The following is a 16,824-nucleotide window of genomic DNA, read 5'->3' on the forward strand; positions in this document are numbered from 1 at the left end:
TGTCTGTGTGCGTATGCATATATAGTGTATGTATGCGCTCCTGTCTGAGTTGGGGGGCTTCACTCGCAGGTTCACTTTGACATTTGATTTATTGTCCTTAATAATCAGCAACATGGGAACAGTGCTCATGAACATGAATAATAATCACTGGGGTAAAAAGTTAGGAAAGTAAAAAAAAAGTTAGGAAGTTTACGAAGCACTTTACAGAGTTTAGAAAAGAACTTGCAAAAGAAACACTCAGTGATCAAGAAAACAAATCAATTACAAAACAGGCAAACATGAATTCAAACGAGACAAATCAAAGAGGAAATGAATGAGATCAAAGTAATAAGGATATAAGATTACTCTCAGAATGTAATTTTATGAAAATTTGTTGCAGTTAATGGTCTAAAACACTATACTGGGTTTGGACTGTAACATGTCGATGCCAATCTCCTCAGAGTTTCCTCCCTGTCAGGTTGTTTTTCTCTGATTTAGCCTGTCTTACAGCCGCAGAGACACCACACTGTATAATAGAAATTCAACAGTGAAGCAAATTGGCAGAGCCACAGAGGGCGGATCGACAGTGAGAAGACAAGCTGGGAAGGAGGCGGAGAGCAGAGGAGGCAGTGTGAACGATAGAGAGAGAGTGAGATGGAGATGATGATGGAAGGAGAGAGAGGCTGTGGTGGTTTATATAACATCTCCAGGATGGTCTTTGGCATGCGTCAGGGGGCTGAGCCATCAATCACTCCATCTGTGTAAAATCACGAGCTGACTCCAATATTGCTAAATATTTATACTGTCACATACACACAGGCGTGCAGATGAAAAGAGCCATTCATTAGGGCCTTCTCAGGCCTGTCAGCCTGGAGATGGAGATTAGAGAAGCAACCTCCCACCGCGCCTGGCTCTCCTCTCGCTGAGCTCCTCAGCCCTATATATAGAGCCATCAGGACGATAAATATCTCCTGCATGCCTCTGTTAGGTAAATACCCAGTAAATATGGCAGAGAGGATCGGAGACTAAGCTAAACAGACCTGTGTGCCTGTGAGTGTGCGTTATGTACGTGTGAGTCACTCAACAGGGAACAATAGAGACTTGTCATACCTACATATCTATATGGCTACACTATAGATGGCCAGCCTTTGATTTGGTTGGCATCAGTGGTGTTGTAGTAAATATAAAGTTGGGTAAACTGTTATTCCTGCTGGTGATCACAAACCAAACAAACAAACACAAACCTGAGATCGCTTCTAGTTTTCAGCAAAGCATTCCTGTGCTGTAAGAAATTGCTCCTCTTAGCACTACTCACTTTAATATGTGCTCTGAGGCCGATGGCATAAGTTTGTGTTTCACATAAGGCAGTGTTTGTGGAGCTAGACGCACCTTGACCTTCGCTCTGCTCTGCTCTGCTCTGCTCTGCTCTGCTCTGCTCTCACCACTTTATGGAAGTGAAACACTGATTTGCTTGTCATATTGCCAGCAATGTTTTGTTGCCATCAACTTTGGAGCAGAAGAGGAATTGGAGCCAAATAGCTTAATAGGTAGAGGGATAGCTCTGTTTATCTATGCATATACACAGTATGCAACAAAACCAAGGACCTGTGTTCAGTATCACTGAAATAATAATAACAAATCTTCACAAATGTTTAGCCGAAGTCAAAGAAGGATGAAGCCAGCTCTGTTAGAAAACTGACAATGAAAAGGCCGTATCAAAGAACCCAGTGCAACAATAGTGAGTGTGGTTCTTCTATTTTATTAACATTTTGTATCTCAAGTTTTATTTCAACGTTCTGCCATTCATCACAGATGATTCCTTTCAGCTGCTCTTTGCTGGAGGGGTTTTGTTGCTGTATTGTCTGCTTTGAAATACACTAAAACTTGTAGTGGATTGTAGTCAGGTGATGCACGTATCAAGGTTATAACACTTTTTTTTCCTCTTTACAAACTCCAGTGTGATTTTTACAGTGTGTTCAGGATTATTGTCGTGTCTCCTCTAAAGCTTTCAGAGACTAGGAGTCCCATTTTCATTCACTTAAATCTACATTCATAGTTCCATCTATAAATGTCATCTCCCGTACACTCTGTACACGCACTGCTACCCCCCACCCCCTCTATCAGCACGCTCCCACCTCCATGTTTAACAGTTGGAGCTGTCCAGTCACTGTGGTGGTCCTGGCCAGGCCCACACCAAACATGCTGGACCCCATCTGATCCAGACAAATTTATTTTGGTTTCATCTGACCAAGAAATTGTGCTGCCAATATTCATCAGGCCTCTTTTCATGTTCTTTGGCAAAGTTTAATCTTGCTGTTTTGTGCCATTTTGCGAGCGATGCTTTTCCTCTCGTGCGCCGTCTGTAGAGGTTTACTTTCTATGCAGCGTTCTGATCAGTCACTGAGACGTCAGTGTCAACACATAATCCTCGAGCCAAGTCAAAAGCATTCACACATCTGCTTCGTCATCTGTCATTAATACTGAATTGTGTTTGTTATTATTTTCTGAGGATGGACACTGTGTGCCTGTGTTTTTAGTACTGTGGTTCTCCCACACCGCTACTGCAGCTGTGTTGCAGCTTATGTTCGCTTTCCTACTGATGCTCTTGTAACCTCTCTCTCGCTGTTTTCACCATGTGTGGCCATGTTGCATTAAACACAACCCGGGCCAAAACTGTAGAAGCTGTGACGTTCAACTGTTTTTCTCCAACCCTGTTCATACGATCGGCCTCAAGTGTTAAATTGTAAAGTGTAAGCTTTACTTTTGTTGCACTGTCTCAGTTGTACTCACTGTGGTTTCACTGAGGCTGCACTTTGAGGCCTGTGTTTTCAATATAGTATTTCCCCTGTTTGTTTTGAATTATACATATGTCAAATACTTAAAGTTCCACTTGAAAATAATACAACTATTTTAAGGGGACACAGTTTTGAGTCTGTTATGTTAATATTGCACGGGGTGGCCTACATTAAGCTCAGACGATTATTTTCATTATCATTTCATCTTTAGATGATCCATTAATAACTGTAAAGACAGAAGTGTGCTCTAACTAGTGACACCATCAGGACAGGACAGACGTTTTGATTTCACTGACGATCTGTATCAACAAACCAAACAGCTGGTGAAGTAATTGAGAGAGAGCCCGGCAGATTAATCAATAAGGAAAATATTTATTAGTTGCATCTCTGAATGCTATCAAGAGTTCAAAAATAGTTTTGAAGTTAAACGCCAGCTTTGGAAGAAGAAAACATTCCCATTCATGATGAGAGTAGTCAAGCTCGACATTTTAGGCCTCTCTTTGTTTCCCTTTCAGGCCTCTGAACTGACATCTTTCATAGCGTTCTGCTTCTGTGTCTTTGTCTGCATTCTTTGTTTATTCTCTTTCTCCCTCAACCCAATCCAGTCCACTCTCTTCATTTCTCCACCCAGTTTTTAGAAATTCTGAAGCAAGCTATTATGTTGCAAGTATTCATTTCATCCGCCTTGACGGACCTCAGATCACTGGCCTTGGCAGGCCTTGGCAACAAAAAGACATCAGCAACATCATCTTCACACTGTAATTATGAGAAATGGGGGAAATTTCATTTTGATTAGCGAAAAAAAGCTTTTATTCTCAAACTCACATCCATAATTAATCATTAAATCATGGGAGAGTGAGTGAGAGGGATAGATGGGTAGGACGCAGTGAAAGGAGGATGGAGGGATGGATGGAGGGAGGGATGTAGCAATAGAGAGAAAGGGAAAAGGCATGTAATTATCTGCAGAAGTTCGACATCCCCTGTAAATCCACGGAGCCGTCTGACGTGGCTAATTAAAGAAGCAATCAAAGGTCCACCTCCAGAGATTTTGAGAGAAAGAGGAGAGAGAAGGAAGAGGATGGAGAGAAAAAAAGGCCAGAGAGATAGAAAGAAGTCCTAATGGGGAGAGTGAGGGAAGGGAACGTAAGGAGTGGGAATATGGGAGAGAAGAGAGGATGAGTGTTGTGATCTTTGTTATTGTTTCATATGTCAACCTCCCCCCCTTGGATTCTTGGATGAGGCTCTCGCATGCCTCTTCTCTCTATTCACTCTTTTTTTTTTTCTTGGATCTGGCCATCACACTGCCATCATTTCTGACCTTCATCTGAGGAGTGCAAATAGCTGCTGTGATTTACCACGGCATCAGGGAAATAAGCCGCACTCAAACAAAAAAAAAGTAGCACATTAGTCATATCTGGTTAGTCAGGTTTTTTTCTTTTTTTTTCTAAGTTGAAATGATGGATCTCCTCATGCCTTTCTAGGGCACAAAAACAGTGATGTAACCTGCAGGCATCAGGTGTTTCAGGCCTTTCAGCATCAGACGCCCTCTCGCTGGCAGCCCTGCTGAGGTTGATCGGGCCTCACTTTGTGCAGCTGTAGCAGCCTCCCACACGTTTGCTCTTTTTTACAGCAAAACCAGATACATTCCCAGCAACCTGTGTGTTGTGGTGGATGACGCATTGATCTTGCAGAGGGACTTCCTTACAAAAGCCCCTAACATCTTGTACTCACTGTACTGGCTAACCGGGCCGTCTGAACTTGGCCTTCTTCATTCCAGAGTCCCCTCCATCTGGTCCTCTCAAGAAGTAGCCAGCCTCAGCACGGCAATGGGCTTTGTCAAGTCTGGCACATGTCGCCGGTCTAAATATAGTTGTGACTTACTGGAATATGTTGAGTTCCCTGCACATTTCTACCAGTGTTACTTTACTTATCACTCCCTTATAATCTAACTTTTCATTTGATGTCTAAATTCTGTGTTTTCTGCCCCATCCCTTTCTTCTCTCATGAAAAAAGTCAGAAAACCAGATGTATGTTTATAGTGTCATGAAATTAAAATAACATGCATACGGCATTTTAAAAGAAAATATTGAGTTTATTTTGACTATTTCCTTGTGAAGTAGTGTGAATGCATCCAACATTTTCAAATCTGGGCAGCATCAGAAGATGTTTGTGTTTTCATTGTTCGCTTATTTCACACGGTCCAACTGACACTGGAATGATTTTTTTTTTTTTTTACCAGACTGTAAAAACAATGATGGCCAGGAGAAAGAGAAGGATGAAACATAAAGGTGTAGCTGAGATGGTTCCCCAATGATATTGTTTCTTTTTCTTCACCTTTCATCTCTGCCCCCCTGTTCCTTCCTTCCCTCCCTCCCTCATCTCTCTCTCACTCTCTGGGGGCACAGACCTGGGGGACATGAGGTAGAAAGAGTTAGTGTGGACCAGATTATTGTTGCACTTGGTCATCCTCTGTCAGCAGAAAAAGAGCTGAGAGCAGGACACTGACCTGTGCTCCTCCTGACCAGTGTGTGTGTGTGTGTGTGTGTGTGTGTGTGTGTGTGTGCGCCCCGCTTGCACTTCAGCCCATGGGCCCATGGAACACTATATTTCATTGTCCAGGGCTTTGGTTGTTATAATATTCACCCTGAGTGATCATCACTTTCTTATTCCTTTCCTGTTTTAAAAAATTATATCATTTTATGTTATTATTTTTCGGTTCCCTGCTCATCCTCAAATGTAATATTGTCCCAGTGTATATGCCTGTATTTCAGAGGAAAATCCACATACCGTATGTCTGTTCCCTGCGTTGAATCTTCCATTACTGAGAGCACTCTTTGCGTTTGTGCAGCTGGACTGACATTTTACTACTGAATACATGACTAAAATAACTATGAGTTCAGTTATTTATGGAACAAGTAGATTGCAGCACTGTCTACAAAATGATTGATACATTTTAATGTATTTTATGGTGGATTTCTACTTTTTACTGTGTTTTTAGTGCAGCCTGGTCCAGAAAAACATGTCTAAACTCTTCACCCAGTCAGAAGGAGATCCAAACAATGAATGTAAAGCAACTATAGACAATTTACTGCCAAAAACACAACATGCATAACTTCCTGTGTACCAGAAGATTTATGCAAAACTCTCCATTGTGTTATATAAACTGATACCGGGGAATAAAATCAGAGACCTTCATTTATGTAATAGCATTGTTATGTTAAAGATATTCACTTGAAGTTTTAGTTAAAGTTCCTGATGAATTAATATTGGCCTTCAGAGGCGCCGTATCGGTGTAACAGCCCAGAAGGCCCTCTGTCAGTCTGTGCCCTCATTCTCTTCTGTTTATTCGTCCTTGGGGTGTGTTCAGTGTGTCTCCATCTCTCTGGCTGCCCTGTCCACCCGGTGTCAATCTGGCTGCTGTATAATTGGTTGTTTTTTGGTCGGCCAGCCTGTCCTCCCTGGCGTTGATTCATGGCGTTTGTAAAGGTGACAGTAGCGGCTGTCCCTACCAGACAAAGTAGAGCCATCACCAGCCAGACCCCAGCTGACCTGCTAGTTTGTGTGCACACTCTCGCGCGGACGCGGACACACACATACACGCATAGGAAACACATGCAGCTTTGCCTGAGGCCTCACAGGGGAGGAGAGGGAGGCAGGTAAGGTCATCATGTACACAGCCCGACCACAGAAGATCCTCAAAAACACACACACACACACACACATAAAAGTGAATAAACACATACACATATGGCTGATTGTCTTGTTTTTTTTAAATAATGTATTCAATTCGAAATTCAACACATGTAACTGTATAAATCCAGGCACTGTCCTCACAGTCACATGTACATGAATGCCCTTCAGGGTCTTTATGATATATGTAAAGAAAATGAACATCTGCCCATAAACCGATACACACAGACCTGATAATTACTGCTATACACATATACAAAAAGTCACACACACCATTTCAAGAGCAAAATGCACAAATGCAAAGACAGAGGTATTATGCACAATTAATATAACAATAAAACTTTATTTATAGCATCTTTTTAATGAAATACATCGCACATAGGTTCATATAGTACATTAAAATGTGGACACAAATAAATACCTACAAATATACAGTACACACACACAAGCACAACACTCTCTTTATGCAGGCCTTCCCCGGTGACCTCGATACACCCAGAACTGACACTTTATCTACTTAACAGTGTCACCTTCAGAAGACTGCACCACTGACACACACACACACACACACCACCTTGTCTGTAAAAATCCCCCCACAAATAACAGCCATATGTGTGTCAGGTTTAGGGGTCTCCATCATGCTCTTTTTAAGGCAGCGGCTTCATATCTATAATTGAAGGTAATCGGCTGGTAAAAGGATTGTAAAGGGTTTTGTGCTGTAGTTAAGAATTGATCAGGGGCTCTGGCTTTTTCATGGTCCTGCCATTGACCTTGTAATTGATTTGGTGAGCATGTTTTTTCTCCTTTCTTGTGTTATGGTTTGATACAGTATAATTGACTTTGCTTGCTGTCGTATCGGTTCAAGTTGATTTCTTTTGTCTTTCCGAGTGTGTGTGTATGTGTGTCTTTTTTCTAGTGCTAACCTTATGAGGACCAATTAGGCTTTATTGTGCTGTACATTTAGATTAACACAAGGGCTACATTTAGGTTCAGGGATTAAAGAATGAATAAAACCAGCGCTGAGTCCCCGCAAGTATAACAGAGCTCACATCTCGGTGTGTGTGCGGGCCTGATTACATGTGCGTGTGCAAGTGAGCTTACATTCATAGCGAGCTGACCTGTGTTACAGCGAATGTAATTGATTGTGTGTGTGCCGGTGTCTCGGTGTTAAGGTTAATTTCTCTAACTGCTGGTAAGTGCTGTCTGACCGCTCCCCTGGCGGCCTCTCCGAGCTGAAGTAATGCCACTTAGAGGCCCCGGGCCCCCGCCACTGGGCAGCCCATTGATCCGCTGATCGATAATTGCATCTGTACCGTACACTGAGCAGGGAGGCTTCCGCGCTGACCTGAACACTAACACACCCACCGGTGTGAGGCACAGAGTCGCCCCACAAGAGCGGCTATCAAACTGCAGTCCAGGGACCACCTAAGGGTTCACAAAGAGGTTTCAGAGCAGCCACCAGCAAAACGAGGCTTAGTTTAATTTCACTGGTCTTTCATTCAGGAGGAGTTTTTTTTTTTTTTCAATTTGTTAAATAGATTCACTCCATCACTGTTACCTCCCCACACAGTGATGACCGTTTTTTTCTCTACATATTCTAACATTAGTCCCTGTAAAAAGTAAAATTCTCCCCTCACAGACTAAGAGCTCTGTGGAAGTTTGTTTAAGTCACTGATTCAGTTTCTATAGCAAGACTTTTCCCCAAGCCCTTCCTGTCAGATGGGAGTCAAAATGACATCACCGTTCATTTCTGCATCCTTTTCCTCCTCCTGTTGTTTTATTCCTCTCAGGGAGCCTCCATCTTGTTTCAGATCACAGCCAATAAAGCAGCCTTCATCTCTCCCTCCCTCTCTGCCTCTCCCTCATCCTCTCTCTCTACTTCCTGTTAAAGGAATCAGTCAGTCAGAACACTCAAAACACATATTAAACAGGCATCAGCCTCTTGCCGGGGCCAAATCACGCTGTTCAAATGTTGTTCTTCCACCGGGAGCGCAGGACAACTGAAGAGATGGGATCTGCAACATTAACTTGATTCACGGCTGCGGCGACTGAGTGACACTCCATAAACCTCAGCGGGCCGCCGCTGGGCCCCGCCGACAGCACCCCATGGCTAATGTGACACACACAAGCAACGCATAGCCTTACCACCCCCACAGCACTGTACACACACCTAAGCAGGGACTAGAATATACATACAAATACATATAGTAGCACGAAATGTTGAGACACACACCAGCTAAGCCTGATTGTAACATTCCTCCCACATAATAATAGATACGTACAACATGCGAATTCAGAGACTCTCATACATACAAATATAAATGTATTAAATTTGCCCCGGCAAAACTGAGTTTTACCAAACTGGATGTACACACATGGTCAGGAGTTCACACTCTGATATGACATTTCACTATTAAAAAAAACACACATGCACGCACACATAAACAGGCTTCGTTGTAATGCAGCAGAAAGTGCACAGCCAATGAGTTATTGTCTTCTGCAGAAAAGCTCTCAGCTCACAGCATTTCGGCGTAGGCAGTTAGCACGGGCCCTGTAGCTCTGTGTAAATGGGTAACCTCTGCTGCTAAAAATGCCAACTTCCTCTGGCTGTCTTCAGCAGTGCTGACTCCCTCCACACACTAACTACTGCACTTGTCACTTTGGATACAGATAGAAGACTCTGTACTGATATTTACTAGAGCTACTTGTTGCCTGCGTACTGCAGCATCACTGTGATTTTCTTGTTCGTTTGCCTTTACACAAATGCGTGTTGTTATCGCACACGAGAGGGGGATGCAGTTGAAGTATACAGGTGAACAGAGACTCATACTGTGGAGAAGAGACAGGTAGACATAGTGGAGGCAGTGGAGGAAGTCTTTCTCCGTGGGTCAGAGTCACAGATGTATTATATTATATCCATGGTCAGAATCAGGGTGTTGTGCACTTCATATGCCAAATAGTGGAGCATAATTGTTCACAATGTATTGTCAAAAAGAAAAAAACCTTTACAACGCTCTGTTCTCATTTACACCAAGAGTTTGGAGTAACTAAAAACTCAGCTGAAAGGAACAACAAGAGCAGCTTTGTCCTCAGCCTGCCTCACAGTTTTTGTTCTGTGATTATAATTTGTTATGTACATTTTCGACTGAACAACAGAAACAGCTAACTTTTCCTATTTTCTCTCTGTCTGTGTAAAATACTCAGGACATGCATTCGTCTACACAAACAAGATGTGTAAGTGGATGCATGCGTTGCTTTAGAGGCTGTTACTGGTGACACTGGCATCAGCTATTTCTATCTGTCCAGGATTTAACAGTTTGCTCTTTTTTTTCGACTCGGTCCTAAATAAAGTCTTCACACTGTTTTCCTTCAGCGGCTGATGTACAGACTTGTAAAATGTACCAATAGTCCATTCTGAGATTGTATCGGTGCAGGATTAAGAGGCTCGCTGTCACCAGAGGACTATTGCTCACTGCCTACCTGTCCAGTGAGAGTGGAACTTGAAGCTAACACATCTCCGTGTCGGTTTGAGGACGGGGCACAGCTGGGTCACAGTTTGTTTGCTTGCTGCACAACTATGACTTTCTGATCACATTGTCAACTTTGTGAACGCGGGACATTAAATGTCAGAAGGAGACGGGAATATCAGTGATTGATGAGTTTGTTCCTGTATGTACTGTGGGATCTGTGTGCTCTTGGCATTACACCCTTGGGACTAAACCTTGTGCTTCCAAAATGTCAACTTTTCAGGAACCAAGCAAAAAAAAATGTGTTATATTTCCTGAAGTTGTGGTTGGGTTGTGGTTTTGTAGGAATTTTAATGAGTTTAATGAGCCAAATGGATTTTATAACATGCAAACCTTCAAGTACACATCGTCAAGTGAGACTAAAACATTGCAAATTAGGATCAATATCCTCCTTCAGTGACAACAATACATGTGTGTTTTCAGTTTTTTTGTTCAATAAGTTCCTCTGTGCCTGGCAGCTCAGGCGTGAACAGTCTCTTCTTCCCTGTGTAAAAATCTCATTTTTCTGCATAGATTAGCCTACGAGTGTCTAAGCCAGGCGCTGTTTAAACAATGGCATTTCTAACACTGTTCCTATCACCTTGGAAACGCCATGGCAACCTGTGATCTGAGAGGGCACAGTGTGGCTCAATTAGCACCAGGCGTATCTCACCACACTCTTCCGCCAGCCTAATATCTCCATATTCTGTCTCCTTTCATGCATTAAGTGACACAAATATGTGCAGTGTTTCATCGCCATTTATGTCAGCTTAGTCCTCCATATAGCTTTTTTTTTTCTTACGGTGTTTGATGCCTAAACATAGTAAGTTTTAATAGTTGTGTGTTTACTGAGAACAATAAGAGAAATGGACAGCTATGTGTGTCTTTGTATGTGTCTTAATTGGCTTGTCAGTATACTATGCCTATTGTCTACTATTACTAGGTAGTGACACAACGGGTCTGAACTGAACTGGACTATATCATAGATTGTGAATCACAGTATTTTTTGGGAAAAGGAATCAATAAAAAGCAAACAAAATTAAAAACCTGAGACGAACACAAAAGAATATGTACAGAGGGGAATGTTTGCAGAGAGTCTTAAATGAAAACAATATTCAAGATGCCCAAACTTTGAATAAGATTGTGATTAATTTAGACTGTCAGATTTGTCAACCACTGTTCTTCCATCATCACTATGTTTTAAAAAGCTCCCATACAAAAAATACCTATCACTGTCAGCTGCTTTTAACATTTTTAACATTCCCACTCACAAAACTTCATTTTTTCAAGATAAGAAAATGAATGATTTTTACTTTCTCACATTTTTTCTTTATTTCACACCACCATGGTTTAATTTTTCGTAATTCATCTGCAGTCCAAAGGGTGTCGAACAGTGGGGGTTGTCTGTAAAGATCTTAGATCTTCATCATCTTCCTACCAAATTATTTTCCTTTTAAACTCTGTGTTTTGACTCCTTTCCGTCTCTTATTTTAACTCTGTTTCAGCAGTCTAAGAATTTAATTCCAGTACCTGAAAAATATCAAAACTCTGACATCTAATGTGGAATATGTCTCTCTCACTCTTCCTCAGGTATTGTGTCCAAGTCTTTTGAGTGTCGCCTGAAGGGCCAAGGGGCTGCATTTGTGGAGGCAGAGATTTTGGGATCTCCAGATCTGCACAGGAAGGGCTCATCGGATGGACACGATGAGCAAGTCCAGCAGGTCATCATCATCCAGGGCTATGGCGGCGGGGAGGTAGCCATCGACCAGGCCCTGGAGGAGTCGGCTGCTGCCACCCTGCAAACATTGGCCATGGCCGGCCAGGTGGCCGAGGTGCTGCACATCACCGAGGACGGACAAGTCATAGCCTCAGGCAGGGAAGTGGCATCCGCGGGGGCCCACCTGGCCGGAGGCAGCACCCAGTTTGTGGTTCTTGAGTCAGGGGAGGCCAGGGAGAACCTGCAGGCCGTGGCTAGAGGAGGGGTGACAGTCACAACCGCAGGAAAAAATCGCATTGTTTCAGAGTCGTCCACGGCTCTGGACGCTCTGCTCAGTGCCGTCAGCGAAATGGGCCACCAGGAGGAAATGCAAGGAGAGGCAGCCGTCATTCACGAGGTCCTGAGCCCCGAGATGGCTGAAGCCGTGCAGAGTGAAGTGCAGGCAGAGGTGAAACAGGAGCAGGAGGAGGAGGTGCAGGTCATCCAGGAGAGCGGGCAGGAGGGGATGCAGGAGGGGATGCAGGAGGTGCTGCAGCTCGCGGCGTCACAGATGATGAAGGAAGGTCTGACCCAGGTCATCGTCAACGATGAAGGCACTCACTACATCGTGACAGAACTGGACAACTGCACCTTGCAGGTGGAGGAAGGCGTGTATGGAGAGGCGGGGGCAGGTGACGGAGAGGTGCAGCAGGCAGAGCAGCAGGCAGAAGAAATGGTGGTTTATCTGGACGGATCCCCTCATAATATAGTCCTGGAAGGGTAGAAGAGAGAAGTAGAGATCTGTCCTTTCATTTCAGATTTCCCTGTTTAATTCTGTTAAAGCTGCATTAGGCCAAATGTTTGCCAGGAAATCAGTTTCTTAGAGTCTTCCTCTCCTCTTATTCCCAGCTTGTTTTGCATTGTTTGACTCTGGTTTTGCTTCTCTTGTCTTCTCTTGGGCTATGCCAAACTCAGGTTAAACATCATTTATTTAGACAGACAGTGAAGGAAAGAGGTTTTGGTGCTAAGTGAGGTAACTTGCAATCATCACAACCACCAAGATTATATTAACAACGTCATTAATGCCATGCAAGAAAATGAATATATTTCTTCTTTAAATATTTTTTAAAATATGCATCTAATATTCTGAGAATGAAATGGCTCACTGTAAAATGTGTATTTTGCTCACTAGAGACAACAACAGGTTTAGGTTTTGTTTTTGTTTTGTCTGTTTTTTTGTTGAACTTTGCTCATGTGTCCTATGACAGTTTGGTTTATTAATTCTTTTCCATTTTCCTAGGTGTTTTTCCTCCACCCTTTGTAGTGATTAGTGTACTATCAGTTACAAACCCATAGTTCGAAAACAGATCTTCTAGATGTTTTATGTGTTTTTGGCAAACCCTTATCTTTTCAAAAAACCTGTAAAACATTAATTCTGTTTCATTTGTGTCAATAAAGGTTGAGCCTAATTTTTTAACAACTGTTTTAGTTTTTTTTATATATACATGTATTTGCTGTTAATTGTCATGTCGAACACACATTTCAGCATCAATACAGCGGTTACATGTACTGAACAGCGCCGTCATACAAGCAACATGCACATACATGCATCAGCTGATGGCTCCCATCATGCTTTCTGATCACTAACAGAGTCATTATCATCACCATTATCATTATCGTCATCATGATCACCATCATCCTAATCGTCATCCTCTCTTCTCCCCACCATCAGTCCCATTCCGTTCATTGTGTACTACACGCTCATCCTTTTTTCCCCAGCAGTATTCAGCACTGGAGGGAGAATCAATATTCATTTAGGCCCCTACACGGGCCTGGTTTCTGATGGAGTGAGTGGGAGAGCAGTATGACGGCTGCAAACACAATGGCCAACCGCTGAAAGTAGAGAGAGAAAGCACTCGTACACACCGAGGGCATCAAAAGATCATCCCTTTAACACACACACACACACACACAGCGCTGCGCACGCAGAGCGAGAAGGTGGGCTGAGAGAGAAAGTAGTGGAGGAGTGGGCAGGAAAAATGAGAGGATTACAGATGGATGTTGAGAGAGGTGAGGCCAGAGAGAAGTGAAAGAGCAGTGAAATCCACAACCACACAGAGAGAAGGGAGCCTGTAATTTCACATAACACCTGTCTGCCTTTCAGCCTGTCTTTGTCTCCTGCTCCCAGCCTCATGTTGCATTTATAAACTCACACAATCTTTTCATACAGGGTTTTTTTTTCCCATTCAGCAAAAGATAGGCACATTTAACAGAGGTCACGTTCTCTGTGTGAGCATCCATATGTGCCTTTGAGCAGGAACCAAAGTTTGTTAACACCCACTGAGTGGTAGAAAAAATGCAAATAAATGCATAATGCATATCAAAATACAGACAGCGTGTGTGTTGGTGGTGGGATGGGTTAAATATTTAAAACACTCCATGTAATCTGAATTTATTTGCATTTTATGATGAACAACAAAAGAGTAAGTGTAAGTGTTTTCCAGCCTTTTTGGCATGAGACCCCTTTACAGGCAACTTGTGATCAATAGGTTGTTGTTTTGTTTTGTTATTTGGAAATATTAAGAGTGACTTTTATTTGAGTATTTATTATTTGAGCCTGAAAATGTATGAAAATATAAGGGAAGATTGGAGGAACAAATGCCAAATGTAATGTGATATTTATTCAATTTTCGTGTTCTACTAGTTGTATGTTCCTGCACATTTTTACCCCAGATATATTTGAAATATCAATTGATGATATCATTTACAGTAAAAATTTTAATGTGCAAGTGAATATGCTTCATCACATATTAGAGTTTTTCTGCCAATCTCCTGTTGTACTAAATTCTAAGGTGTTTTACAGGTTTTGGATCTCGAGACTGTGCCATAGCTGTGAAGAGCGGTTATCTGAGTTACCATCGCCTCAACTCCAACCAGTCTACCCACTTTGACCTCTCTCATCCACCAAATGTTTTCATCCACAGATTTGATGCTTTGTGTCTTTTGCACCAAAGAGTAAAGAGACTATGAAAATCCCAGCAGATCAAACTTTTCAGAAATACTAAAACCAGTCCATCTGCCACGAACAATCATGTCAACAAGTGTGATGTCAGCATTAACTTTGATTCCTGACCTGTGTCTGCATGGTGTTAGCTCACAGTGTTTGTGTCTTCTTATTTCTTTTTTTTTTCAGTGCTGAGTGGGAATGTGTGTCTGCGCCCCTGCTTGTACATTATTCTACATGTCTGTCTGAGTGATTGTGTACTCTACTGTGTGCATCCCCACCCTCCTTGTGTATCTCCCTAATCAGGGCTGGATGGCTCATTATTAACTGCAGCAGGCCACTCGTGTGACATGGAAGAGGGAGAAATTAGCAGCTGTCACCCAGTGATGAGTTCATTTCCTGACAGGCCTCTGCTCCGAGGAGTCCTGCTGCAGACGACCAGACGGCTGATGGAAACCTGCCGCTGAAGCTTAATTGGAGAGCCAGAAAAGGGCAGAGGGGGGAGGGAGGGGGAAGACATGGATGGAGACATGAGGGTAAAGAAGTGGGAGTGAAGGTGGAAGTAACACATAAAAGCACTTAGAAACTGTTTAAAATGTAGCTACTGGGAGAAACGTGTTTCTTCTTTACACTGGAACAGTTTCTTGGTACTGTCATGCTCCTGACAGCTGGGTGCAGTGGAGGGAGGCGACTACTCATGTAGTAGTGCATATGATTTTGAGGTTCTTTAATGTACTGCTGTTTACCTCGAAGATGCAGAGTTTACATACAAATTCTGACTATCTTATAAAATGTGATTTATAAAACAAACTACCCAGGAATATTTTAAACAACTAAAAAACACTCCACTAAGTATGTTTGATATAATCATACTTATCACACTTTACTTAAACAAAACATATATTATATTCTGTATTTAGTTTTACTTAGATCCTCATTAGCAGCCTTATACTGTAGCATAGCATCAGTATAACAGTATATATCCAAGGGATAAATTCACAATGAGCTCTGCGGTTTCTCTTGGCTTTGTGGAGGCATCTTTTTAGCTCATTGTTTTTGTTGTTCTGGCAACTTTGCTGTGTTGGTTTTACCTCACGTGACCTGCCCAAGACTGACAAAGATTGTTGATATAGCTTTGTATCTACAGAAATAATCTGCAATATCAGCTTAAAATGTTACGTCTTGTGTTGTAATTTATTTCCACTGGCTCACGGTTGGTAGTGATTTCAGGTTAAAGTACAATTTTGCTAACACCCAGTCAATTGAGACAGTATATTTTCATTTGCCATCAATTGGACTTGGTTTTTATCGCATAGCAAACTGCATGGTCATATTAACCTCTGTGAAAGTTCCTCATAGTGAATCTGTTATCATCCTGCAGGTGGAACAGTCGGTGGTAAATGGTTTTACTTTGAAGGCAGGGAATTATTTTGTATTAATTTGTATTTTTTGACATCATTGAAATGCTACTGTACAGATCTGAATATTTCTAACCCTCGCACACGGCTGTGTAGCAGCGAGGCGCAGGGACTCCTCGGTATGATGGAAGAAATACACAAATAAATGCACACTCACATGCACACCCTTGCACGTAGAAACAGTAACTTGCACCTTCTCCCGGGGGCAACTCTCATCACTCTCCCGGGGACAACAGAGAGGGACAGGAGTGTAGATGGGGGTCTCTTTCTCTCTCTCTCTGTTTCCCTGAGTATGATAAATATGGCAATTCTGTTTAGTCGCCATCTATAGAAAACATATCAGCCTGGGGATCATTTTCTTAATGTCTCCGCTATTAGTTTTGGCTTCCCTTTGGCAGTATTAGCATGCTGCCTGATACGCTCTGCTTGTGTGTGTGTGCGTGTCCTCAGGGCTCCAGGTACAATTCTATTAAACCCGACTTGTTTGTTTATTTCCTGTCTGTCTCCCTGTGCATGCTCCCTGCTCGCTGGAACCTCGAATGCTGGTGTGTACATACATCCATGCTTACATCGATAGTCCGCGTACAGTTGCATGTACTGTCAGAATCCAATGTTTGTTTTTGTCTCTTTTTTTTTTTTGCTGTAAATCGATAGTTGTTTGAGGCAGAGGTTGGAGAGCAGGGGAAGCCGTGGTTCAGTTACGGTTCATCTCTTCCATGGGAGTTATTATGGGAAA

General features: G+C 42.5%; 1 protein-coding gene across 1 annotated transcript in view; it reads left to right on the plus strand.

Annotated features, from left to right (window-relative positions):
- znf407 (zinc finger protein 407) overlaps positions 1-13,146 on the plus strand; it is a 146,183-nt gene extending 133,037 nt beyond the window's left edge. Inside the window, exon 10 of the mRNA XM_085802682.1 lies at positions 11,561-13,146. Within this exon, the coding sequence (XP_085658808.1) occupies positions 11,561-12,450 (890 nt within the window). The 3' untranslated portion in view covers positions 12,451-13,146. The remainder of the gene's footprint in view (positions 1-11,560) is intronic.
- Positions 13,147-16,824: the final 3,678 nt, after the last annotated feature.

The sequence above is a fragment of the Trachurus japonicus genome, chromosome 16 (genome assembly GCF_045865225.1).
Source record: "Trachurus japonicus isolate A0001 chromosome 16, Traja_1.0".
Taxonomy (NCBI): Eukaryota; Metazoa; Chordata; class Actinopteri; order Carangiformes; family Carangidae; genus Trachurus; species Trachurus japonicus.